A 27,133-nucleotide genomic window follows, 5' to 3' on the forward strand; every position below is an offset into this window, starting at 1 on the left:
TGCCATTGCCTCCTTCCCAGGGCTGAGAGAGAGGGACTGGCCCAAGGTCACCCAGCTGGCTTCAGGCCTAAGGTGGGACTAGGACTCCCAGTCTCCCAGGTTCTAGCCTGATGCCTTCACCACTACACCAGACTGGCTCTCCATACCTAGTAACAAGGTATTATGCATAAATTTTGTTCTAGGGGGCATTAAAAAAAAGTAAAAAGGGGGCTGTTATATTGCACAAGATTTGTTATAGGAAAAAACATTTTTATGTTAGCAGCTGTCACGTTAAAGAAAATCTGGTTCTTTGATAAGCCAGGTTTATATTAATGGTCCATCTAAGCAGGAATGTAAACAGTTAAAATCGTGAGCTAAACAGATTCCAGTGAAATGCAGAAGTAACTAGACTAGGGAATGTAACTCTGCCTTACGTTGGTTACAAGACTAGTTGGCGGTTCCTGTGGGCAAATTTGAGATTTTGAAAAAGTATCCTCAGAACTACCCGAGTATGTTCCCACAGACATGTACGACGTGTGCCTACGCTCACTTTCTTCAGCTTTCCTCCGTGGTTCCGCCGGAGCCTCTCGCAGCGCCACCGCACAGTGCTTGAAGCTCGCCAGAAGAGGACGGACTTCTCCTCAGCTAGCGCGCGTTTCTGCTAACGGAGGAGGCATGTCCTGATAGGGCCGCCGTAGCAGCGAGGTGGCCTGTGTGCCGAGGGCTTCCACGTCAGCTGGAGCAGGCTGCAGTGCCAGCAGCAGGAGCGGCTGATCGAGGAGGAGGCGGCCGCCGCTGCCGCGCGGGTTCAGCAACCACGTCCGATTCTGCCGCGGGATCCTTCGGCTGAGGTAGCTGCGGCGGCCGCCCGTTTTGCAAAAGGCTGGGAGGGCAGGCGGGCCCAGGAAGCGCCTGGGTAACACGGAATATGTGAAGGAAGGCAGGCAACGGGCCGAGGCGGCGGGCTTTGCGGCCGCAGGGCTTTGAGTCGCGGAAGTGGTAAAGGAGAGGGTCCCTCTCGCCGCGACCCCCTCCTCCTCCTCCCGGGGCTGCACCCGGCTTTCCCTTCCCGAAGACGCCACATTTCAGGTCTTTCCGCGGGGCCTAGGAGCGACCAACTCGCCGGCCCTGTCGGGGCGGGGAGGGCTTTGTGGTCCTTCCATTGCAGGGCGTCGGGGTTTTACTCTGTTAGGCATACAGAACGGCGCGTGCAGGGATTTTCCTCGGAATGAAGGAAGGCAGAGCGAGATGAATGTCCTGCTGGGGTGCAGCCTCTCTGCTTTTGAGGGACTCGTTTGGGGTTCCAAAAGCAAGGATGCCGTTGATCTCTGAGCACCTAGGCCAAGGAGAATCCATCAAACATAGCACATGAAAGAACCGTTTGAGCCATCCAGTCCAACCCTCTGCTCACAATTCTTTTTCCTGTGCCTTTGAGTCAGTCTTGACTCCTGGCAACTGCCTGGACTAGTCCCTGTAGTTTTCTTGGCGAGGTTTTTCAGAAGTAGCTTGCCCTTGCCTCCTTCCTAGGGCTGAGAGAGAGTGACTGGCCCAAAGTCACCCACTGGCTTCTTGCCTAAGGCAGGACTAGAACTCACAGTCTCCCGGTTTCTAGCTTGGTGCCTTAACCACTACATCAAACTGTTCACTATAGGAGTTCAAATTAGAGCATCCCAGGTTGATATCTGACAAGCCTGCCCTTGAACACCACCAATGAGAGTATTTGCTAAATTACTAAAAGGAAATCTTCCAAACTACTCTAACCAGTCATATGTTTTTTACTTTAACTGTCTCTTAAGGTCGTAATAGCGGTTCTGCCTTTTCCAGCTAGCCAGCAGCATCCAGCCTGCTTTGGCTGATCTCCAAATTTAGGCAGGCTCAGATTTGGTTAGTACTTGGGTGGGAAATCTTCAGGAAAGCTCAGAGCTCTAGGCTATATTGGGATGTTGGGGAAAAAAACCACCCTGGAAGAAGGCAATAGCAAATGACTCCCCACATTGCTGACAAAGGAAGCTATGTGGATATGGCCATTTAGTCTTTGAGAATAGAGCTTGATTTGAAAAAGACTACTGTTTATATACAAAAGCTTAGGCTATATAAAGAAGGGTCATACTCATAAGTGTCTGGTACAAACCACGATGATGAAAAATGGCAAAATGTGTGTCATGGCACAAACCCAGCTTTTCATATTTGAGTCTTGATGTTGGATGCAAGTACTTAAGTCAAGGGGTTTGTATTATGCCATTTTGAGATGGGCTGGTCAAAACCAAGTTGCAGCCACGTTACAGAATTATATTGGCCACTTTATTATGAAACTCTGCCAGTAATCCTCAGCATCAACTCTTTCTTGCATGTTTCATGGAATTCTAATTTACAGGAGTCAGATTTTTATTGAGCCATTCAGAACAACCCAGCATATCATTCATTTGTTATATATTTAAACTCTCTTTCTCTCAACTCTATGCACGTGTGAAACATTTATCTATCTATCTGTCAGCATGGCTTCTCCAGAAAAGATTATTTGTAAGCCAATTGATATACATTATTTCCTTTAAACCTACCACTCTGGAAGTTTTAATCAATAACAAGATTTTGGTTTACTTTCCAAAATTTAGGGGGCATCACGTTTTACAGAAGATTGTAAACTATTTTAGATGTGTTTACATATAATTTTTTTTTTCTTGAACATTCACAATAATTTGTAGAATTCTTTTTGGAAATCCTCCCTATCTGAACTTTCATCCATTCAGCTGTTTATCCTTGATTAATAGTACTGGTCCCAATAATGATATCTGGTATTCCCATACTGCATCTCTCCACTTGGAGAGCTTTCTCTTCTCTTCTCTTCTCTTCTCTTCTCTTCTCTTCTCTTCTCTTCTCTTTTCCTTCCTTCCTTCCTTCCTACCTACCTACCTACCTACCTACATTTGTTTATTAAATCATTTACTGAAGAAATAAAACTACAGGACCAGAAAAAAAAATGAGAGGAAAGAAAGTAAAAATGTGAATATATATGGGGTCTTACAGAGAAATACAGTAAGTTTAAACATTTATATTTTTTCTATCCAGTTATATTTGTACAAAGATTATCTATTAGGAAACATTGTTAATATAGCTAATAAATATGACCATATTTGAATAAATTTATCCTTTATTATAGGATTTTTCAAAGCTTTTTGCTGTATTAACTTCAGCAAGATTGACTGATTTAAAATCTCAAGTCAGCCGCCAGTGGTTTTTTAAAGATTTTCAAAACTGTCAAACTTGATGTAAGAATGTTACATAATGCTGACAAGCTTCAAAGTAGATACATACTGTTCTTCAGTGTCAATATTTTTAGTGATTGAATCCCAGATATTTAGAAAGGAATGGTTAAGCTTGACTGGTCTGAAAGCAAGTTAGAATTTGTGACTAATCCTTTTACAATAACAGGTTTTACATTAATAATTAAGTCTCTGATTCTACAAAATCCTGTTTATAAAACAAATTTAGCATCATACTTTAAAAGAGCATGATAGAAGATTAGAAATAGATAAGGCAAAATTTGTCTCCACATTTTCCAAATAAGTTTTAAGTGTGGATTTGAGATAACTACATATTAATTTTTTAATATCAGGAGAAATGGCATCATCCAACCAATAGGGAATCCAGTATTAACTTCAATTTGTATCTATTAAATATTATTTATTATATCTCTTAATTGTCTTAGTTGAAAGGCATCAAAATAATGATTACATTTAGTATGCCTAAACTTCCATTATGGTTTTATTTATACTGTATAGGTATGTTGTTTCTGGATTTAACGATTTTTAGAATTTTATGCTTAAGACTGGTCACCTGATAAACCAACAAAGATTTGGTGCATGCATTATTTCCATGTGTATTTGAACCCACTGTAGATGAGACATGTCTTTGTGGTACTGTGTAAAACCATTAAGAGGAGCCATTTGTGAAGTGCTTCTCTGAAGCTGTGGCTCCAAGCATTGTATTTTTTGAAGGAGGAGCCATTTCAGAGAGCTTCCCATGTTGTCTTGCCACTGTAAGTTTGGCAGAAATCCTGATGGAAGTTGCATTTATGTTTGCATACTCATAGGATAATTTTGGGAGGCATTGAAGTGGTTTCGCTAAACTGTTGAGAGGACATAGAGCAGTAGTTCTTAAACTAGGGGCAATTTGGGCATAATCTGGGAGTAATGGACCCATTTGTAATTGCTTGTTTGTGAGTCAAGGATCCAGTTTGGGACAGCTGCTGCCAAGATGCCTGTAAAAAACAAGATTCTTGGATTTCTTTGTGGGGGTAATGACATTATTTGAGACCAGGAAAAGGGGTAATTGGGTCAAACAGCTTAAGAACTACTGCTTAAATACTGCAGGCAGGGAGCTATGGAAGTGGTTTTGTGCAGTCTTATGTGTGTGATTCTAGGTTTGAAATAAGGGTTTGGAAAACATGGAAACAATTTATCTTTATCTACTTAGGTATGTAACCTGAGGTCATGCCTGGTTGTTTTGGTGAAACATGGTCAACTTTATTTTTATATTGTGTGTGGTTTTAATCAGAGAAGGGATAGTGACTATTTAAAATGTAGAATATCCTTGAGATTAATTATTCCTATTGTATTTTTTCCTAATGTTCTCCTGTTTATGAAAAACATAACAAAAATTGTTAAACAGTTAAGTAGTTCTGTCTTGTGTGCTTTGGTAAACCATAGGCGTCAAACTTTTATTGGAGGGTTTTTTTTTGTTATCTTCTTCTGAATTGCATGTAGACTCATGGTGAATAATTAGTTCTGTTAATTTATTTTCTAGAATTTCTGAGACCTCTTTGGAAGTACTTACATCGGGAAAGCCTTTGACAGGAAACCACAATGACGGCTGCAGAGAACGTGTGCTATACATTAATTATAGTGCCAATGGACTCAGAACCACCCTCTGAAATAAGCTTAAAGAACGATTTAGGTATGTAATATTTCCTAGGCTGCTGTTTTATAGCTTTGGGTATATTTATTTCAGAATTTTAAATACCACATTTTGCAGTCAAAGTGTTATACAGAAAGTAAAAGTGATCACAATATACATTTTTTAAAATATTACGAAGTTGCAAAGATACTGAAGATAAGCAGTCTAAAATATGTAGTGATGGCTGAAGTGCTTAACGAACTACAGAGCAATGAAAGGAAAAGTTCTTTTAAAAAAACACACCAGGTGCTTTAATAATAAGAATGAGAGAGCTAAAGACAGGTTACTCAGCATCCCTCAGAAGTTAAGTTTATATAAAAATAAATTATGAAACAGGTTGTTTTGACATTTTGGAAATGTCTTGAGCTAGAAACAGCTGTTCAGAGCTCTAGGCATGCTGAAAACGGCTCAAAGGCAATCCATTTTGCATTCAAAGTAGGAGCTTTGCATCTGAAACTGGATTTTTCATGAAGTTTCACACTCAAAACAATTTGAAGTAAAACATTTTTCACACCCTTAAGTGTCACTGTTCTGCCATGTGCAGCTCTTGTCCTTTGCAGAAGTTTATCATGGACACTTGGACACTTATCACACTCTTTGTTCTATGATTGCTGTGTTTGTATTTTAAATAGAATTTCCTTCAGTGACTGGCATGAGGAATGTATGAACTTAATAGCAATTACTCAGCAGTGCTTCCATTTTTGCTTCATTGGCCTGTATACTTTTTGTTGTTGTTGTAGTACATAAAACCACACCAATGTTTTTCAAACTTGGCAACTTTAAGCATGCTGGCTGGGAAATTCTGAGCACTGAAGTCCACATACCTTAAGGTTGCCAAGTTTGAAAAAACCTGAATTATACCTTCATCAGAGTATAAGGGCTTTTGATGAGAAACTTATATCCAAAAAAAGCTGTGTAAAAATAATCAAACAAAGCAGTGGTTTGTAGTACAAAAAGTTTATGCTAACATACATTGTGCTTAATTTAAACTTTTTCATTTAACAGAAAAAGGAGATGTGAAATTAAAGACAGAGGCCTTGAAAAAAGTGATAATAATGATCTTAAATGGTGAAAAGTTACCAGGACTTCTGATGACTATTATTCGGTTTGTGCTGCCACTTCAAGACCACACCATAAAGAAACTGCTTTTAGTATTTTGGGAGATTGTTCCCAAGACTACCCCAGATGGTAGATTGCTGCAAGAAATGATCCTTGTTTGTGATGCCTACAGAAAGGTTAATCTTTTAATTGGATTTATGTCTAATACGAATAAGTGAAAAATCAAATATTCTTGTTACAGATTAGTTTATAGTACTCATTTTCTCTTTTCCAGTGAGCAACTGTAAGGATGTTTACTGGGCATAAGACCAGTTGCCCTATAAGTTTAAACATTTTGAATCATAGAATTGTGTGCCATTACAATGCAGGACTTATGATCTGTGTTTCAAAATGCATTTACGATGTCATCTTGCTAAAAACAGCCAGGTGTCAGTTTATGCCAGTTGTTTAGTTAGCTCTAAAATAGATGTTTCTTTTTTACTGAAACACTGTGAATTAAGAAATAAATGTTCTAGGTAAATATATAACATATTGCTTTATGCAGTAATGCGTGTAAAAATTTATAAAGCAAAATAATGTGAATAGTGGCATGTGTAGATCCACAAGGCTCAACTCAAATGTACATATATCAGCTGATGAAGCTGAGCCTGCTCTTTCTTTTCTCCTCAGCAGGGAACTCTGCTGGATGACTTTGTAGATTAATTAAGTATTGCTTCCTATTAATATTGAACAAGGAAACCATTGTTATCTGGTTTAGAATAAACTAAGATCTCAAATTGTGTTTTGACATTCGTTTAAGTGTGTTCAGGTCATAGTAACGATAGTTTGCTGGCTTAGATGTAAAGGTAATAACTCAAAAAGTCTTTGGTAGAGTAATTCTTGAAGGAAGGATGCAGGTTTAATACATATCTGTAGAGATAAATGCATCCAAAGTAAGAATATGAAAATGGCTGTTTTGAGTATTCTGAGTGAGAGTTATAATAGTTGCTTAGATCTCTTTGAAGAAGCTGTAATGTGCTCAGTTGAATTAATCTTGTTTTTATTCAAGTATGATTTAATTATGCATCTCTGGATAAATACTCATCTACAGATTCTAGGTGTATGATTATATTTTTACCATTATTGCATAAGTTTAATGTCCCATGTCTCTTGAATTCAGAAGAATGCTTGATCTGTAGCTGATACTGGCCACTTACTTGTCTTAACTTAAATACTTAGGCGAGTACAGTTCTAGAGATTTGTCTTTAATCTGATTGGGCATAGGTATCTTGCAAATTCAGAGTTTGAGCCATACCATGCAAGCCTTATATACTGAAAGCTATGGTGATCCTGTGGCAAACATTTTGGAACTGTGCTCAAGATTTCAGCCCTGTTGTATATATAATAAGGATCAGATTTCTATATGATCATGTTCCAACTGTATGAATTTGGTAGATAATTTGATCAGCCAAAGGTTGATTTCCTTTGTTCTCTCTTTTGTAAGAAGGAACCCAAAGAGTTGCCTGCCTTGCTCTCTTCTTCTCCCCCTTTCTGCATAAGTAGGTCCCTCAACTAGGGACCTACTAAGTAATAAGTAGGTCCCTCAACTAAGCAGGTTCAAAAGGTCTGTATAGGAGAGAAGTAATCTGACAGCTGACACCATTAGATATAAACCTTGTAACGTTTTTTTGTTAATTTGTTGTCTCAGGATCTTCAACATCCAAATGAATTTATCAGAGGCTCCACTCTACGTTTTCTTTGCAAACTTAAAGAACCAGAACTGTTAGAGCCATTGATGCCAGCCATCCGGGCATGCCTGGAACATCGTCATAGTTATGTACGCAGAAACGCAGTCCTTGCCATTTATACTATTTACAGGTAAAGTCTGTCAGTTGACTAATTTTGCAAAGTCTGCATGTGAAAAATGGTCTTTATCATATCTGTAATTCATCTTTATAATATCTGTAACATTTGCTTGCTAATGTTATACATATATGTGTGTGTGTATACCCAAATGACTAAAGATCTGCAGAACCCTGGGGTTTAATCTCTTTAGACCAGAATCAAAACAGATAATGGCCCTGTAATTAGACTTCACCCGCCAATAGTATCAATTTCAAGAATATAAATAAAAGCTTACCATTTCTGTTGAAATTCAGATCCATGATGAAAATTTACTAACATTTAAGGATTTATAATAGTTGTTCTTTTAAGTAATGTGTTTGATGTTATCTGTTTTTTAATTTATAATGGTTTCTTTATATATGTGTTTGTATTACTCTACACAACTGGATAAGTCATACATTATAGGTGATTATGTATCAGAAATGTATGCCTACTGGCCTGGAAACTGATACTGAGCCTTTGTCTCAGATTTGAAATATTGAACCATTTTGAAAAACATGTTTATTTTATTGTTGATGCAAATGAAGTAGTGTAAGTTTGAGAAAAATGAATTAGAAAAAATTAATATGTTGTTAACAAGTGTTTATAGCATGCTAAGTAAGCTTAGGCCATAACCCAGAGAATACCTTTGTGAAATGCTTTTCCTTGCCAGCTGGCAGTCAGATTGTCTTAGAAAGGGCTTATAAACACACTCACTAGTGGCTTGTTAAACAGTGCATAAGAAAAATAACTGGAAGGCAGACAATCAGAAACCTTTGGCTCCTATTAATCTTTAGTTGTTTGTTACATGGCTGCTTCAGTTATAACCTGGATATAATTGCAGCTTTGCAAATTCACACTATTAGTGAATCTTTTCTTTTATGGAAATACAGCTAAGCTAGTTTGAGAAGTCTTGTTGAAATGCAGGTACAGATCTTGCATGAAAAAATGTTCTTTAATTCCTTCCCCTCAAAGGTGCAGTTTCTGTATCTTGCATTATCAAACTTTCTGTTTGTAAGTATTATCTGTATTTTTTCAAAAGAAACTTTGAGCATCTTATACCTGATGCCCCTGAGCTGATCCATGATTTTCTGGTGAATGAGAAAGATGCAAGTTGCAAAAGAAATGCCTTCATGATGCTAATTCATGCTGATCAGGTAAAAATTCTGGTTTTCCTAATCTTCCTAATTCTGATTTTCATTTTCATTTAATTTGGTGCTGACACTTCAACTTTATTTCTTCAGTAGTATATGCCAAGACATCCTTGCCTGAGTTTCACTGTGCAGGTCCATCATCTGCAGCTATCTGAACCCCTGAACTCTAATCTCTCCAAAACCTGAAAAGAAACTCCAGAAAATTCCAGCTCTGTTTATGTGTCTGATGCATGTTTGCTAATTCTCCACCCATCTCCCTTCCCCCAAATTAAGTCTCCATCACTGTTTTAGTTTTCTTGGATGTGGAAGGCACTATATAAATAATAATACAATAAACAAAGTAATTATAAAGTCCCTCATAGATGAAATGTTGAATATAAATATGAATAATGTATATTGTGGAGCTAAATTTCAAATGAGTACAGCAAAACTCATATTTGTTTTTTTATTTCTAAAGGACCGAGCTTTAGATTACTTGAGTACCTGCATTGACCAAGTCCAGACATTTGGTGATATTCTCCAACTGGTTATCGTGGAGCTAATCTATAAGGTGCAGTCAATCAAGAAATTATTATTTAACAAGATCCACAAATACCTAGAGCGGAAAAATGGATTATTAAATTAATGGACTTGGCTCAAATGGCAAAGTCAACAGCTTTAATAAAAGATAATGCTGTTTCTAGATTTGTCTCTTTATGGCAAGCTCTTTTGGATTACATTCTTGTGTCAGAAAAAAATGAAGTTTTGGTTGTGAGTTTTGATGATTAGATGGTTTGTTTTGATAGAAATAATGTTAATATGGATTAATTAATGGTAAGAGAATATCCTTTTTAATTGTACTTATATCTGTATTGGAAGTAGTCGGAAGCCACCTTCTGTTTCTATTGTCTATCTATTTTCACTTTTATAGTTTTCTTTTTCTTTTAATTCTCTCTTCTATCTTTACTGTACTCTCTGTTTTTGTATTTTTAACTATACTTTGAGATAAAATAAAATTCTTATAAAAAATTAATCCTTAACAATGAAAGCAATTACCTCTGAACAAGATAGGCTGTTGAAATAAGAGTCAGTCATGAGCTCAGTTAGTAACTTGAGAAGCTTGAAAAGGGAGAAGGAATTGTGACAGAAGCTTTCTTGGGCCAGATTATACACTTTTTGATGGAAAGAGAGTTAGATCCACACAGCAGAAGACACTTCTTTTTGTACCGTCTGTAACTGCTGATGGCTGTCTCATCCTATGTATATTTTATTGTGCCCACACACTGTGCTTGAGGTTCTTTTGGTTCTTCTGATTGACGGTTGGGGAGTTGGGTTGCAAAAAGGATAGGAAGCCATGAAGTAAAGTGCAGTTTGCAAGATTTGTCATTGTATGTATTTTTTTACTGCAGTGTACTTTGACCATTGATGATGGCCTTCCACTAATTCACAGGTCCCATGTGCAAGCACTGAGTCATGTCTGACCCTTTGGGGGGATGCCGCTTTTGCAACGTTTTCTTTGCGGACTATAGTGGGGTGGTTTGCCATTGCCTTCCCCGGTCACCTTCCCCAGTAAGTTGGGTACTCATTTTACCAACCTCGGAAGGATGGAAGGCTGAGTCAACCTGAGCTGGCTACCCGAGAATCCAGCTTCTGCTGGGATCGAACTTGGGTCATGGGGAGAGTTTCAATTGCAATACTGCCGCCTACCACCCTGCGCCACACAAGGCTGTGATTCTGATGTAGTTATAAAGAAACTAAGCAACTGATTTTTTTTAGAAAAAATCCTTACCTGGTATGTAAATAACACTTCTGTGTCTCACTTCCAAATTTAGGTTTGTCATGCGAATCCGTCAGAAAGAGCTCGATTTATTCGCTGTATCTACAACCTACTGCAGTCATCAAGCCCTGCAGTAAAATATGAAGCAGCAGGAACATTAGTTACACTTTCCAGTGCCCCAACTGCAATCAAGGTACTGCAGTGCATTGTGACTTAATAAAGTTTGAGAATACCATATAGTCAGGGACTAGGCAATCTTTATGCAGATTAATGATGCTTGCCAAGTCAGGTTTGAAAAGTGTTATGGGCCAAGAGAATGGGAAATCTGGTTGCCTTGTGAATCTGTTGGGCTTGTGCATTAAAACTGAAAAGTTGTGTGAGGAATTCTCCCTGAACCAAAATCAAGCCATTAAGGTCATCTTTTCAGAAAAAAAATCACAAATACTAAGGAGAACTCAACAAATTTAGAGTATCAGCTGTTGATTTTCAAGCCGTGTGGTTCATTTAGTCCTTTCTCAGTTGGAGTTGTTTTGGTAAGTGTGCAGACCTGTTAATTGTTGATCAAAAAGTTTGAGGTCCATGGTCCTGTATATCCACCAAAACTGATGCTCGATGGAATAATGCACGTAACCAGATGTGGATGCAGTGCAATTTGTGTTTGAATCTGCAACTTGTCTTCAGTTTGTATTCAGTCAGCAGTAAAGGGAAACATGTCACAAGAGATGGTCAGACATTAAAGGTTTTTCTTTTTTGGCCCACTGATGTAAGACTTACTTAAGGGGAAGTGATATTTTACATTTAATTTCAGACCTTTCAGGTAACTACCCTTCATATGAAAGTAGGTTTAAGTGTTCACAAATGTTATATAGGCTTCCTGATTTTTTCACTTTTGCAAGTTGTATTATTGGCTTAAACAATTTCACTTTATTGATTTTTTTAACTTTTAATTTTTTTCTCTGTATCATAAAAGGATAATGTTTTAAATACCTTAATTCTATCTTGTAACTTAAGGCAGCAGCTCAGTGCTATATTGACCTGATTATTAAAGAAAGTGACAACAATGTGAAGCTGATTGTTCTGGATCGCTTGATTGAACTCAAGGATCACCCTGCCCATGAAAGAGTACTACAAGTAGGTACAATTGTAGTACTACACTTGTTTCCCCAAATTTAAAGCAGTTAAATAAAATGTTAACAGTACATTGTAAAGAAATTTTGAAGGGAGGGTGGAGTTAATTTTTTTTATTGTACAGCTGTACCTACAATTGCTATAATACAATGCCTATAACATCAAAACTACCTTGATTGGATACTCAATATAGGGGAGTCTCAAGTGGTCTTTTGTTTTTGGCTTTGAATAAAAAAAGCTAGAATTGGAAATAGCACTCATGATTGGTTTTCAAAGTTAGGCTTTGATGATGAAGAGCTTCTACAGCTGATTCTGTGCTTACCCCGCTCATCTAGTGATGCAGTTTTTAATGTCGCAGGGAGGAAGATGCTAGATCTTTGCATCATGTATAATATGATAATTCTAAATGGTTTAAGTTGTTTTCCTGATTCAAAGGGGTGCACTTTTAGCTCTCTAGGGGTCAAAGTGTAATAGATTATATTCTTTGCTCGTATAGCCTATTGTTTTTTCTTCTCAAAATTCCATACCACCGTGGACATCTTCAAAGGAGGGCAAGTGACAAAATGCACATCATGACTTTGGGTTATCATGACTTAACGTATTTGCAGTGAAGTAGGTGAGGGAGAGGTTTGTGTCATGATGTCACTGTGCATTTGTCATTTTTGTGCCGTGGTGGCTCACTGCAGACACCACTCAAGGCAACTTACTTTTCACTCTTTAGGGCTTCCAAATGCCAGTCTGCTCATGCGAAAACAAAGAGAAAAGTTGCTGAAATAGAAGCAACTTGATTATTAAACAGGCCAAGATGAATTTTACAATCTTTCAACATACTTTCCTGATTTAAAATTACTCTCTCAGAGTCTACTTTTCCATAACAACAACAGTTTGCTCTAATGTCTGTTATATGCCACTAGGTGGGATATCCATGTCTTTATTAGTGATACCTTTTGATGCTGTTTGGAAATTCTTATAATTGTGTACAAATTTAACTGCATTTTCTCAGGTTGATTAATAAATGCCTATAAATGAAATGTGTTTTATTTCAGGATTTGGTTATGGACATATTAAGAGTTTTGAGTACTCCTGATTTGGAAGTTCGCAAAAAAACATTACAGTTGGCTCTTGATCTCGTATCTTCCAGAAATGTAGAAGAGGTAAAATATATGTTACTTTATGCCTGTTTACTTGGAAATGTATATAATCTTATTTTAATGTTGTAAAATTAATATTGTACAGAATTAATTAATTCATAATTAACAGTAATTATTGTTTTGTCACCAGTTGGTGATTGTTTTGAAGAAAGAAGTAATTAAAACTAATAACGTGACTGAGCATGAAGACACTGATAAATACAGACAATTGCTTGTTCGGACTTTACATTCTTGTAGTGTTCGGTTCCCAGACATGGCTGCAAACGTCATCCCTGTGGTATGTAATTCAACTTTTGTTTTCATTGCTCTGCAATGCTTGTTACTGTTAACTTGATGTTGTTTTCAGCTTACTGTACTTTAGACAAAAACGTTATTCATCCCTAATTCAGATTTCCTATATAGTGCTCCTTAATAACTGTTTTATCTTTGAGATACTTCTAGCCTAGATAGTTTTTCTTTATTTATTTGAGAAGTTATGATCAGTCACTACCAAGTGCCTGGTGATTTGCTGCATCCAGCCTCAGGATTGATTTAATTGGTTGGTTTAATTTGTAGATCTTTTTTCACATACCTTTCCTTTTCATTGAAAACAGTGGAGAACAATGACTGTTTAACTTTAGACTGATGCAGTGAAGGAGCTGATCCCAAAGTAAGCAAGCCAGGTTTTGGGTCCAGAGTTACTTCCAACCCAGTCTTAACCTCTTACTCCTTTCTCAGTTACTTTCAACATAGTTAGGATAATTCTGTGTTCATTTTCTGAGCTGGATTTTAAAGAACTTATTCAGTCTTACAATGCTGTTAACAGTCAGTTTGACTGGGTTCAGCTACAGCCTAGAGTAGACTAAAATGGGATTGAATAGTTTGTAGTTCAGCATGTTGGTGAGGCAGGATGTCCCATTCAGCCATAATGTGGTTTATGTGCTTGGGTATAGCAAGCTGTGTGAACCCAGCCATTAGGTAATTATATATATTTCTTTTTATAGAATTGTGTCATGAAGAGTTTTCTGACTACAGAGATATGTGACTTTCATTTACGTGTCCATAATTTAACTTTACTGAGTCATGACCTACATTCCATCCAAATCTATTTTGCATATGCTATATTGAATAAAAAGTGAACTGTACCAGAGCGATTATCATTTACATCAGGGATGCCCATCTTTTGTTTGGCTGAAGGCCATCCAGGGGCTCCATATTCTACACCCCTGTCCTACATTTTAAAGATATCTCTAATTTATTAGTGGAATATACTATGGGGCTAATAAGTTGCACCTAAATGCCTTTTGTCAATACAAATTATCACCTCAAAAACAGTTGAACATAAATGCTTTTAAAAGGGCAATTATTCCCATTCTTATCAAGTATTAGCCAGAAATTAAGCAGTTAACCTTTTGTGTCATTCCATGATTTCCCACAATAGTCCAGGCAAAGGTATGATTGATTCACCTGAAATCTCCAAAATTTACCAAACTGCATGAGATTTCAGTAGTGTTTAGTTTAATTTTGGGGTGTGTGTGTGTGTGTGTGCTGGCATACACAGTCAGGTACCATCTTACCGTATCTTGTATTAACCAGTTGTGCAGTGGTTTCTTCGAAATGTTGTGATGCTCTAATGTATACTTACTCTTCTTCTAGTTGATGGAGTTCTTAAGTGATTACAATGAAGCAGCAGCTGCAGATGTATTGGAGTTTGTCCGTGAAGCCATTCAGCGTTTTGATAATCTCAGGCTACTAATTGTAGAGAAAATGTTGGAAGTTTTCCATGCTATTAAGTCTGTCAAGTAAGTTTAAGATATGCCTCGAAAGTTCACTGCTTGAATTTCGGTGTGTATTACTTTTAAGACTTTGTGTTTGTAATGCTGTCTGAAGTAATCTAGATACAAATGACTTTGGATAAATTTCTTACAGTAGGAATTTATTTTCCTGTTGGAGACTTATTTGTCTCTGAATGCATTTAAAATTCCATTTTGATGTGTTGCATAAAACTTGCCAGATCTAAATCTCATCTTTAAAAGAACTGCATTGCAGTTCTCTAATGCCTACTGAGAAATATCTCATTGTGTTTAGTTGGCTGTATTCCCAGGATTGCAGCCTATGTTACGTCGTTTTTGAATTTATCATAGAATTGCATTAAAATAAGGTTAGAATATGAAGCGATTGAAAATTCATTAAATATTATTTTCTTAAATCTGATGCACAAGTGATGGCTTCTAAGTAAAATATGTACAAATTGCAATTCAGAGATGTTTAATATTCATTCTTTTATGTAACCTGGCCCATTTTTGGTCCATACAATTTTTAAAAGGCAGTGTCCAAAAGGGCATTTTTTAAAAAATCTAAACTTATATTAGTGAAATCCAGTAATCCTGTTTCTCAAATAATATTTATTTATATATTCTGTATCAGGAGGAATATGAAGCTAATAAGTTAATAAGCTACAATTTGTATTAAAGGTCCTGCAAGGGTGCAGTTGTATATGCAGGCAGTGAGAGTAGTTAAAGACTTCCTAAATGTAGTTCTCAGTGAATTTGTCAGAACTGTTTAGGTAGGTAGACTTAAGTCTTAGATAGACTTTGCCATCAATTAATTTTTCAGTTAGTTGCAGACAGTTTGTTCCTCCATCATTTCCTCTCCTACCTGTCGCATTGTCACTGTACTGGCAGCCCTTCCTTTGCAAATGCTTTCTTTCCTTCCCTAGACCCGGGCTTGCATCTGTGTTATTCAAACAACTAATCCTGTTGCTGGAAAGAATTTTTCACTGGTGACAGGGAGTAATCGAGAAGGGGAGCTTGTTGTGCTGTGTATCTGCTTTTTTGTACATAATTGACACTCACTCTTGGTAATCAGTGGAGTAGAAGAGTGCATTTCTTGGAAGGAAAATATACCATCTCTAAGTTATGATTTATTTTCTTTGATCTGGGATGAGTGGCGTTTCCACATAATCCCTTGCAAAATCAAATCCATCATCATAAATAACCTGGCTGAATAGTTGGTTCTGCTTTGCTTTACAGAATTTATCGGGGAGCACTTTGGATCCTTGGAGAATACTGCAGCACAAAGGAAGATATACAGAGTGTAATGACAGAGGTCCGTAGATCATTGGGAGAGGTATGTGTCTACACTTTCGTTAATTGGAAATATTTTTCCAAGTTGATACGTTTCAGAGGAAAAACATAGTCTTTGAAAAATTGTATAGAATCTTGAAACTGGTTCTTCATTTCTTGGGGATGCATTTAGGAAGTCTTTAAATCAAAAGCAGTATGCTAGTATCAATAAGTTCTGGTAGAGTAACTGAACAGAGTTTCATTGATCATCTCAATGGGCGATGAAACTAATGGTAATCTTATGATAGAAATCTAATTAATATGGGCCTGCTTACAAAAGGGATTGATTAACTGGGAGGCATCTGAGATAATGGATTGTATCTGCCAACATTTAGCTCCCAGTGGAAGCAGTCCTTTTCTGCCCTCATTTTAATTGGGAATCCTTGGAAGCAGAACTGGGGAAGGGTAGGGCAAAAACAATTATGACACTTCTGACTGCACATTTGCAAGGCATTTCAGATAATGTTGGGTTTGTAGATTTAAAAGAAATTCTGTGCTACAGAAAATTGTAATGAGATCCAAGATCAAATTCCAATTTTTTAAAAAGATTTTTTAAATCCCACCTTTATTGTTTGTATAAATAACTCAAGGTGGGGAACATACCTAATACTCCTTTCTCCTCCTATTTTCCCCACAACAACAGCCCTGTGAGGTGAGTTGGGCTGAGAGAGAGTGACTGGCCCAAAGTCACCCGGCCATCACCCTGGAAATGGTCTTTCTGCTCCCAAAACCTTTTGACAAAAGAGTTTTATGTAATATTGAAGAGATATCCTTTACCTTAAATGAAGTAAATCTACACAATTCTTCAAATATTATTCATGACTGTGATTGTTAGATCTTATACATTTTAATAAGAACAGAAGCAATACCCTGCTGGATTGGACCCCAGGCCCATCTAGTCCAGCAGTCTGTTCTCACAGTGGCGAGCCAACTGCACAAGGAAGCCCACTAGTCTCCCAGCAGATGGCCTTCACTGCCCTTAAGACTAATAGCCATTGATCCCCATGACTTCCATGAACTTGCTCACTTGAAGCCAAGTTGGAATTTACAACACTGCAAAATACATAGTGTGTACAGCAGTAATAAGATTGTTATTAGTAATCAAATCTCCTAAACCTATAAAATCCTCTTATTTTCCCATTCCTTGATTGTAATGCATTTATCCTAGGGCTGGAAAATAATCTTTATTACAGCCAGAAGTCAAATATAAACAAAACAGAAAAAAATGGCTGGTACATATGAAAGCACAGAATTGAGCAGCCTGGGAGGGTGTATCTGGATCCTACTCAAACGAAAGAAACAACCAGCCGAAGTTCTCCCTCTACCAGGGAATTTCTTAAGGATGGGATGGATATAAGAAACCTGGGATTCCCTATGGAGAGAACAGTAAAGAAGCATAAGGGTCAGGGGCTCACTGAGCCATCCCCACAGGAATGTGCACTTTTCACATGTTCAAAGGCTAGTGGGCAGAGGTTCCCCAAAGAGAGTCCTAGAGAGTGAAGCTTGCCAGTAGCTTTTTTTAGCCAAGTTAACTTTAAAGTGGTCTCCAAGAGCCTGTTGGGCCAAACCCACGAGGAAAAAATTAACTTTTGCCAGAGGTTAAACAGAGAGTAGCAAGCTCTAGCATCCACTGGGACCAAGCCCATCTCTAAGCATAAAGCAGTGTTCTTCATACAGCTTGGTACCACAAGAAAAACTCTGGTAAATTGAGATTAAACAGCTTCAGGATTATTAAGCTTGAAAAGAGGAGGAATGAGAGTAGAGAGACCAAGCTTGCCTTTTTAACAACTCTACTGCTGCTGCTTTTTCACGTTCAGATCCCAATAGTAGAATCTGAAATCAAGAAAGAAGCTGGTGAGCTGAAACCTGAGGAGGAAATCACTGTGGGTCCTGTCCAAAAGCTGGTAACTGAAATGGGAACTTATGCTACACAGAGTGCCCTTAGTAGCTCCAGACCCACCAAAAAGGAAGAAGAAAGGTGATTAAGTTTTTGCTGTTTTCATTTTAGGATGATTTATATAAACATACACATAAACAGGTAGTCCTCACTTAACGACCAGAATTGGAACCAGAATTTTGGTTGCTAAGCAAAGTGATCATTAAGCAAATTTTATGACCTGCTTTTGCTGCAGTCGTTAAGTAAATCACCTTAATCATTAAGCGAACCATGTGGTTGTTAAACGAATCATACAGTTCCCCATTGATTTTGCTTGCCAGAAGCCGGCCGGGAAGGTCAAAAATGGCAATCACGTGACCACAGGATACTGTGGCGGTCATAAATGTGAACCAGTTGCCAAGTGCCCAAATCATGATCACATGACCACTGGGATGCTGCAACAGTTGTAAGTGTGAGGACCGGTCATAAGTTGGTTTTTTCCAGCATCGTCATAAGTCTGAACCATCACTCAATGAATGGTTGTTAAGTGAGGACTACCTGTAATGTGTCCTTTTTTCCCCCCCACAAGTCTCTTAATGTGATTTCTTATTTTATCTTCATAATATGTGTACTGTACTTGAAGTTTTTATTTCTGCTCTGGAATTTAGAATGTAATAATTATTATAATGGCAGTTATTTGAAAAGACTGCAACAGTTTTCTTATACATTTTTGGACAGAACAGATTATTTAGTAAGTATTGTGCAAAGCATGAAATTCTTTGTCTTGGGAGCAGACTTTTCTATTCCGCCGTGTAGTTCACTGTACTCATCTATTTTATAGCCCTCTCTTCCCCAACCCTTAAAGTGTAGTTAGAGGGTGAGAAGTGAAAAAGGAGAGTAGCAAGGGAGGGATGGGAATTTTTTTTTTCCTGTGAGTTCTCTTGATAAAAGCATTCCTCCTGTGGAACAATTAATAAGATTTCACTCCAATTTTTATAAACAAAATCTTACTACAGAATTCCTTGGAAAGGTGATACTTTTTTAGCAAGTGGCCATGGATTAAAAATCATAGTGAGCATACAGCACCTGCAAGTTGGCAGAATCATGCACAAAGAGAATCTTTCTTACAGCGGCATAAGGCATGTGTGCAATATTTTTGTAAAGGAACTAGTTGTTTGCAGCTTGAAGAAACCTTCCTACAGTGCTTGTCGCAATCAAGTGGTTTATGGTGAAATGTCTTGACCAGCTTCTGATAATGGGAGAACCAGATTGTTTCTTATACGTGGTAGCTTCACGGATACTATTGTAATCAAATTTTACAACTGGAATAAATATAATATTAACCTAATATCATTTGTAGTTTGTTTCAGGTGGTTCTTTTGAAAAAGCAAACACATGCACGATTACAGTCCTTTCTGCATGTTAGAAGTATTACAGCTTTCAGCTTCCTCCACACTGTGTTACATCAACTGCAGCAGTGGCAGAAAGGCACTCAAGTGGGCAGAATCCCTCATTTTCTCCACTCCATTCTGCTCCCTAAAAAGTCTCTATAGAAGATCAAAAGTGTCTCACCAGAAAGACCAAGCATGTGACACACAGGAGGCTGCAGTTGGTGAAGGTGTCATGGAAAACCGAGATAAGGCAGCTTGCATAGGGGGACCTCTCAGTTGCATAGGCTCCCTTTCCCCACTTTTTTATGACTCCCCCACCCCCATTCTGTCCTCACTTCTAGGTTTTCCATGTGATGGACCTTTGACCATCACATGAGAGAACATGTGTTTGTGGAGCATCTGAAATAGAAGACATTGCACATGTCTTACTTAACTGCCAACTGTATGCCCCAGCAAGGGCTCAGTACCTCGAGACACTACTTGACAGAACCACATATTGGGGCTGTAACAAATGACTATGTTACTTCCTTCAGGGCACAAATACATATGTGGTCAATAGAACTGTTAAGTTTATAGTTAGGGCTGTCCAATTGAGAACACAATTTATAGAACATATTGGGGTGGCATGTAAAGGTGATGAATTCATCTAAACATACATTGTTTTTGTATTTTGTTACTCATTTTGTTATATTTTACAGTTTTATCTTACCCTTTCATCTCTTTTTTACTCTACTGTATTTTATCGTATTTTATCTCACCTTAGTGTATTTTATCTTACTGCATTTTATCTGTTTTATGATACTATATTTTATTGTGGCTGATGTCCAACTTTTTGATATGGTCAACTTTAATCAATAAAGTTATATTACTATATTTATTTATTTAATTTTTATCCTGCCTTTATTATTTTTATAAGTAACTCAAGGCGGTGAACATACCTAATACTCATTCTTCCTCCTATTTTCCCCACAACAACAACCCTGCGAGGTGAGTTGGGCTGAGAAAGAGTGACTGGCTCAAGGTCACCTAGCCGGCTTTCATGCTAAGGTGGGACTAGAACTCTCAGCCTCCTGGTTTCTAGCCCAGCACCTTAACCAATAGACCAAACTGGCTCTTATCAGCCAGTTTCTGTGGATATCTAGAGCTATTGAAGTACCTAAGTAAATTTTCCTTTAGTATATAAACTAATGAACTCTCCAGCAGTTAACACTTTGATGAAAGAACCTTAGATCCAGGATAAGAGAGGTTAGAGTTCCCAGAAGAATTTGAAACTCAAGTTCCTGTATTCATCTTACATCTTGATCCTGTCTGGGGAAAGTTTTGTCGCAATGTGAAAATAATTTTAGTATAGTTGCAATACATAATTTTAAAAATCCAGTAGAATACGATTAAATGTATAAGAATTCCTTCATACAGCTAAACTGAAATAGAATGCATGGGATTGCTAGCTGCTCTTTTTCTAAATGTTAAGTTTACCTTTCTTTACAGACCTCCACTGAGAGGGTTCTTGTTGGATGGGGATTTCTTTGTTGCGGCTTCCCTTGCGACAACTCTGACCAAGATTGCTTTACGTTATGTGACTCTGGTTCAAGAAAAGAAGAAACAAAATGTAAGTGATTCTTCTCTGACATATTCATCAGGGCTTTTGTATCATTAAATTTCAACATTTAGGCAATAGCTGTATGCCCATCTCACTTATGGTTCTTTGCAGGCTCATTCACGTGGAGGTACAACTGAGCAAACTGCTTGGTGTCAGGATAATGCGTGTGCTTGGTGTTCCAAAGGCAGCAGCCTGGTTCATATAACCCAGTGAACTGTGCCTTAGCATATTTGAAACAAATCAAGGGAGGCCATAGGTTGTAAAACTGTCTCATCTATGTAATTAATTTAGAAAGAGAAAGAGGTGTTACCACAAACCACAACTTAGATCCTGGATGACTTTTTAAATTGTGATGATTGGAAATTGCATGCCATTTTCCAGTCTATAGGAAGAGGGAAGGCTCTATTATGACTTTTCTTTTGGGGCTATCTGGACATAATTAACGTGATGCAGCCTGTGTCTTGTGGCTGCTACTCTTTTGGGTCTTAATTCGGTCTTATATGCCATTTTGAAGAACAGAATAATGGAATGCATCGAATTAAAAGAAATGCAAATTGTATTATTATCATCTCTCTCTCTTCCAATTTAGTCTTTTGTAGCTGAGGCAATGCTGCTTATGGCCTCTATTCTCCATCTGGGCAAGTCATCCCTCCCCAAGAAGCCAATCACAGATGATGATGTGGATCGGATTTCTCTGTGCCTGAAAGTGCTCTCAGAATGTTCCCCTCTGATGAATGATATTTTCAACAAGGAGTGTCGGCAATCCCTTTCTCATATGTTGTCTGCTAAGATGGAAGAGGAGAAGCTGTCTCAGAAGGTGAGAACTCACCCCTGCATCTGTATTTAAGATCATTGGAAAGCCTCACTTCAGTGCCAGTGCCAAGGACCAGTTCTTAAGAGAAGTGTGTAGGCTTCAGCCTTTTCCTTTTTGTTTACACTCCTCTTAACCATTTCTTATTTTTTCATACACCAGAAAGAGTCTGAGAAGAGGAACGTGACCATTCAGCCAGACGATCCTATTTCTTTTATGCAGCTTACTGCTAAAAATGAAATGAGTTCTAAGGAGGATCAGTTTCAGCTCAGTCTTTTAGCAGCTATGGGAAACACTCAAAGAAAAGAAGCGGCTGATCCACTGGCATCCAAGCTCAACAAGGTAATGTAAACTTGGATTCTTCCCAGGCAGTCCTTCAATCTAAAACCAGGGAAGTGCCTTATCTCATTTTTAATAGTGAAATGTAATGAAAGCCTTCGAGGAAACACTGCAAATCGGGCTTAGCTGTATGTGAAGGGAAACTGATGGTGTGGCTTCCTAGGCAAAACAAGGAAGTGCTACTAGACCTGTAAATATATAGTTTATTTAACTGGGTGATTTAATCTTTCCATGCATGGGTCACCATGCTGGTGAGAAAGAGAGTAATTGTACTTTGGAATGAATCGTTTTAATAGCTTTGGGATATTGGCGAGTTTAAGAGTGGCTCGTTGAGCTAAATGGAATTAAATATTATTGGTAGTAAAACAAATGATCTGCAATTATTTTCCAAAATTCTTACCTGCTTTTCAACAAGACAGCAGCACCCAATTGCTGTGCCTGGATACTAAGGCAGCTGCATTATCTTCAGTGAGGTTATTCTAACAGAGGGCTGTCAGTTGCTACCAAGTGTCTCCTTATCCTTAACAGGTGACTCAGTTGACAGGTTTTTCAGATCCAGTCTATGCAGAAGCATATGTCCACGTCAACCAGTATGATATTGTGTTGGATGTGCTTGTGGTAAACCAGACGAGCGATACTTTGCAGAATTGCACGCTAGAATTGGCTACCTTGGGTAATTAACCATCCCTTTTGACCCTTGCGTACACTTACTTATTTTTCTTTTTTCCCAAATAATTTTTCCATGTTTTTCATTAATATCGTCTTTGTGTGTTCCCTTCAAACCATTTTAAATAGGTGACTTGAAGCTTGTGGAAAAACCATCTCCTCTGACCCTTGCACCACATGATTTTGCCAATATAAAAGCAAATGTGAAAGTAGCTTCCACTGAGAATGGAATTATTTTTGGCAATATTGGTAAGTGTTTCTGTTTTATACATAATGGATATTGAAAGTTTGATGCTTCAAGTCCCTGTGGAGAGAAAATGAGTGAATGGAGGGATGAATTATATATAGTATATTGTAATGTAGGAGTTAATCAACAGCACTTAAAAAATTGGGGAATACTATTTTCAGAAAGGTGCCTCTTCTCAGAGATGATTATTATGTGTTTCATTCAGCTTTAAAGCTGTCATGACATACGTTGTTCATTTCTGCTGACTTTTTTTTCTTTATTTGTAGTATATGATGTTTCTGGGGCAGCCAGTGATAGAAACTGTGTTGTTCTCAGTGACATACACATTGACATCATGGATTACATCCAGCCTGCTACTTGTACTGATGCCGAGTTCCGTCAGATGTGGGCAGAATTTGAATGGGAAAACAAAGTGAGCTCTATAAATTGTTTCAATGTTTACACTTTTTTATTATTAAACATTTTTAAAAAAGAACCCATATAAACCATGAAGGATAAAAGATATATAAAAGAATAAAAGTGTAAAGTACAGTTAATAAGGTATGAATAAGTAAACATGGGATCTGAAATGTCATGGAGATAACATTTTTTCAACATAGCATTAGTAATTTATAGTTGTTAAATGTGTTATATCACTGCAGGAAAAAACTAAAAATCACTATTAAGCTTTAAATTAAGAATACCTGGTTAACATAGTATAAGTCACTAACTCTAATTATATGCTATAATAAATTAGATCAACACCAGGGATCTAATGAGCACTTACACTGTAAGCTGTATATAAAAGAACTCTATAGCTGAGTGAGTGATGTTGTTTGTACGAATACTTCTACACCAGAAGTGTGCACAAAATGGAAAATGTGGGAGAGGGTGCACTATTCAAAGAGATCGCAATCAGAGTTTTGCTGGGGCATTTTTGGTTTAAAATAGTCTGCCGTCTTTTAAGTCATATACAATTTTTCAAATATATTAGAAATTGCTTTTTGTGATATTGTGTACTCCCACTATATTTGGTCTCATACTTTTGGAAAAGGTAGAAGTACTGGTTTATATCAAGGCTAAGTAAGCATTCTTTCTTTCCTGTCCATGTCCCCTTTGAAATAATGAGATACAATCGGAACTGTGACTGGCGCCTGTAGCAGGTGGAACCACTACCTGTCTCTTTCTAGCCCCTCCCCCTTCATATAGCAGGCTGGCAAGGAAGGGCAGGTAGTTTTTGTCAGAGACCTGAACTCCTTGCAGAATTTTTGAAATAAGCAGAGAGCCACAGGCTGCTTATCTTTGATTTAAATAATTTGGTATTGGAACCAACACCCACAAAAATACTGGAAAAAAGTTTGTTTGTTTGTTCGTTTTGTTAAATTTATTACAGCTGTCCATTCCAGAAGACTCTGGGTGGCTTCAGGTCCTTGACGTGATATAGGCTGTGTTGAAAGAACTGAAAACTAGGGTTCTTGTAGAATACAGTTGATGGTAACGTTTAAAAACCCAAGTGATGTTTTATGAAATCTGAGATTAAGAACTATGTTTTCAACTATTTCTTATCAGTTAAAAGATAGCTTGGTAAGTTAATTTGTATTTATTTTTGAAGGTTACTGTGAATACCAATATAGTGGATCTGAATGAATACTTGCAACATATATTAAAATCAACTAACATGAAATGCCTTACCCCAGAAAAGGTAAGATCTTTAATCCAGATCTGGGATTAGAATGGGGCTTGCTTGATACTTCTGTCTTCCTGATCCTTTTTCCCACCCCCTGGACGCACCTGCTGAAACTTTTTTCTTGGGCCTTAGATCCTGGGAATGGGATGGGATATGTCGGTGGCAAAGGATGCCAGTGACAAATGGAGTGCTTTTGCTAAACGTTTTGACTGAAGAGTTTACTAATATTATGTTAAGGATTTAGTGGGTTTAAAATTGGCTTTATTTTGGCTTCACTGTCAGTTCATGTAAATCTGTCCTTGGATAAGGTATGTGTATGTTTATTGCTTTTTGGATGGTTTAAACTGTAATGTAATGAGAAAAAGATCAAGCATTAAATCACAGGCCTGCACAGCTGTTAAGCTTCAAGGGGAAAATATACTTTTACAAACATTGTATCAAATGTTGTTTTCTAGGCACTTTCTGGTTATTGTGGCTTCATGGCTGCCAACCTGTATGCACGCTCCATATTTGGAGAAGATGCACTTGCAAACGTCAGCATTGAAAAGCCAATTCATCTTGGACCTGATGCTCCAGTCACAGGACACATAAGAATTCGAGCAAAAAGTCAGGTGATTATATTTCTGTGGAGCTGTCGCCTTGAATTTGTGAACTTTTCACATCAGTGTTTGCTTTTAATTTACTGTTTATCATTAACCTAATGAATAATATGATTGCTGTATATTGACTTATGTAGCACATTATCCTGAATGAACTCTTCAGACTACAGGGAATACCCTGTAAATCTTTGTTGAATAAACACATAAATCTGTCATTAGGAGAAGTGCTGACGAAATAGACCCAGTCCAAAAATGAAGCAGGAATTTTCTGAAGTGTCATGAGCTGTTGCATTTATGTGATGGCTTCTGTGACCGTTCTTCACACCTTGCTATAAATGTATCTCCTTAAAAGCTGCTGAGTGTATTTGAGAATTTTTAAAAAGTATTTATAATTCAGTGCAACCAGCTATCATTAGAAATGTGTTGATTTTCTGACACATGCATGAAAGACTTGGGTTCCCTTCATTCCCAATTATAGTTGGGTTTGGCAATTAACGTGTGCACAAATTCAGAATCTCAAAATAAAACTTATGCATCATTGTACTTGACAAGCTTCAGGAAGGATTCTGCAGTTATCTTTAGAACCTATGAACTGGGATTGTAACTAAAAGTTAAATGACAAAAAGATATAACCCAAAGCTTTTCTTAGCAGTAGTGGTAAGAGAAACTAGGAAGAAATGTGTTCAGTACTGAACTGAAAGGTTAATTGTGATTTAATTATTTCAGGATTCTCTTATAAAACACTCCCAACTTCCTTGAAATCTTTTCAAGAGTCATATAGATGCAGACTTTGGGGAAAAAATTCCTTTACATGTGAATTACTGCATATTGAAAATATTACTTAAATTGTGATTATTCTCTTTACAGGGAATGGCTCTAAGTCTTGGTGACAAGATCAATCTCTCTCAGAAGAAAACTAATTTATAAATTTAAGGTTCTTCTGATCATTTACAGCTAAATGCTTGGAATTTTGCTTGTTGGATCAGAACATTTTGTATCTTCTATGTTTTTTGGTTGTAGAAGCTTGTATTGAATGCATTCCAGCAAATAATTTGTAGGTTTTACTTATCATCCAGGATCATCGTTGATAAAACTTCAAATCTATTTTTTCTCTATGTCCTTAGGAGTCAATTTGGCTAGTCTCTTATATGTACTCTTTCCAAACTAAAATAAATGGAATTCTCTGTAAGTGTGTTGTTTTACTTGTACATTAGATCTACGTTATTGAGATCTTAAGAAAAGTTTTATAGTAGATCTACATTACCGAGATCTTAAAAAAAGTTTTATAGTAAACTTCAGGAGAGGCTGAGCAAAATTAGGATTTCTTGTCATGCACACATAGGCATTCTTCATAGGAATTAGATGCCCTTACCAGCAAGGAGGCTGTTTCCTGATGCGGTGTGCTTTCCAGTGAGCAATGGATCAGCAGTGTAGCCTGGCTACTATGTGTGGGACTTCTAGTCCCTGATGGTAGTTCTAGCCCCTCTGTGTCATTAAACCTATAAGGCTATATATGCAAATGGATTTTTTTTTTTTGCATAAATTGACAAAACTCAGGATGGGGTTTCCTATTGTAACCTGTTTCAGTAGATCAAAAATGGATGACATAATTCAAGCAGCAGCTGTAAGTGTTGGGGTAGGTGCTACTGAAATCAGCATGCTTAGCATTGTAATAGTCCCTACTGAGATCTGAGATAATACTGTGAGAACACTTGTAAAAGGTGAAAGGCCCCCTGTGCAAGGACCGAGTCATGTCTGACCCTTTGGGGGGATGCCGCTTTCGCAACGTTT

General features: G+C 37.5%; 1 protein-coding gene across 1 annotated transcript; it reads left to right on the forward strand.

Annotated features, from left to right (window-relative positions):
* The first annotated feature begins 679 nt into the window (after positions 1-679).
* Positions 680-26,531, forward strand: COPB1 (COPI coat complex subunit beta 1). Its single transcript, XM_063289419.1, has 22 exons — positions 680-830; positions 4,783-4,932; positions 5,938-6,167; positions 7,679-7,848; positions 8,897-9,011; positions 9,466-9,558; positions 10,820-10,957; positions 11,776-11,895; positions 12,939-13,046; positions 13,174-13,320; positions 14,679-14,824; positions 16,055-16,151; positions 17,965-18,125; positions 20,903-21,023; positions 21,604-21,831; positions 21,988-22,167; positions 22,693-22,837; positions 22,960-23,079; positions 23,344-23,489; positions 24,669-24,758; positions 25,199-25,354; positions 26,210-26,531. Exons 2-22 carry the CDS (start codon positions 4,842-4,844, stop codon positions 26,267-26,269), a joined length of 2,862 nt encoding a protein of 953 aa, XP_063145489.1. The 5' UTR covers positions 680-830; positions 4,783-4,841; the 3' UTR covers positions 26,270-26,531.
* The last annotated feature ends 602 nt before the right edge of the window (positions 26,532-27,133 follow it).

Source organism: Candoia aspera, chromosome 1 (assembly GCF_035149785.1).
Source record: "Candoia aspera isolate rCanAsp1 chromosome 1, rCanAsp1.hap2, whole genome shotgun sequence".
In the NCBI taxonomy this organism is placed as follows: domain Eukaryota; kingdom Metazoa; phylum Chordata; class Lepidosauria; order Squamata; family Boidae; genus Candoia; species Candoia aspera.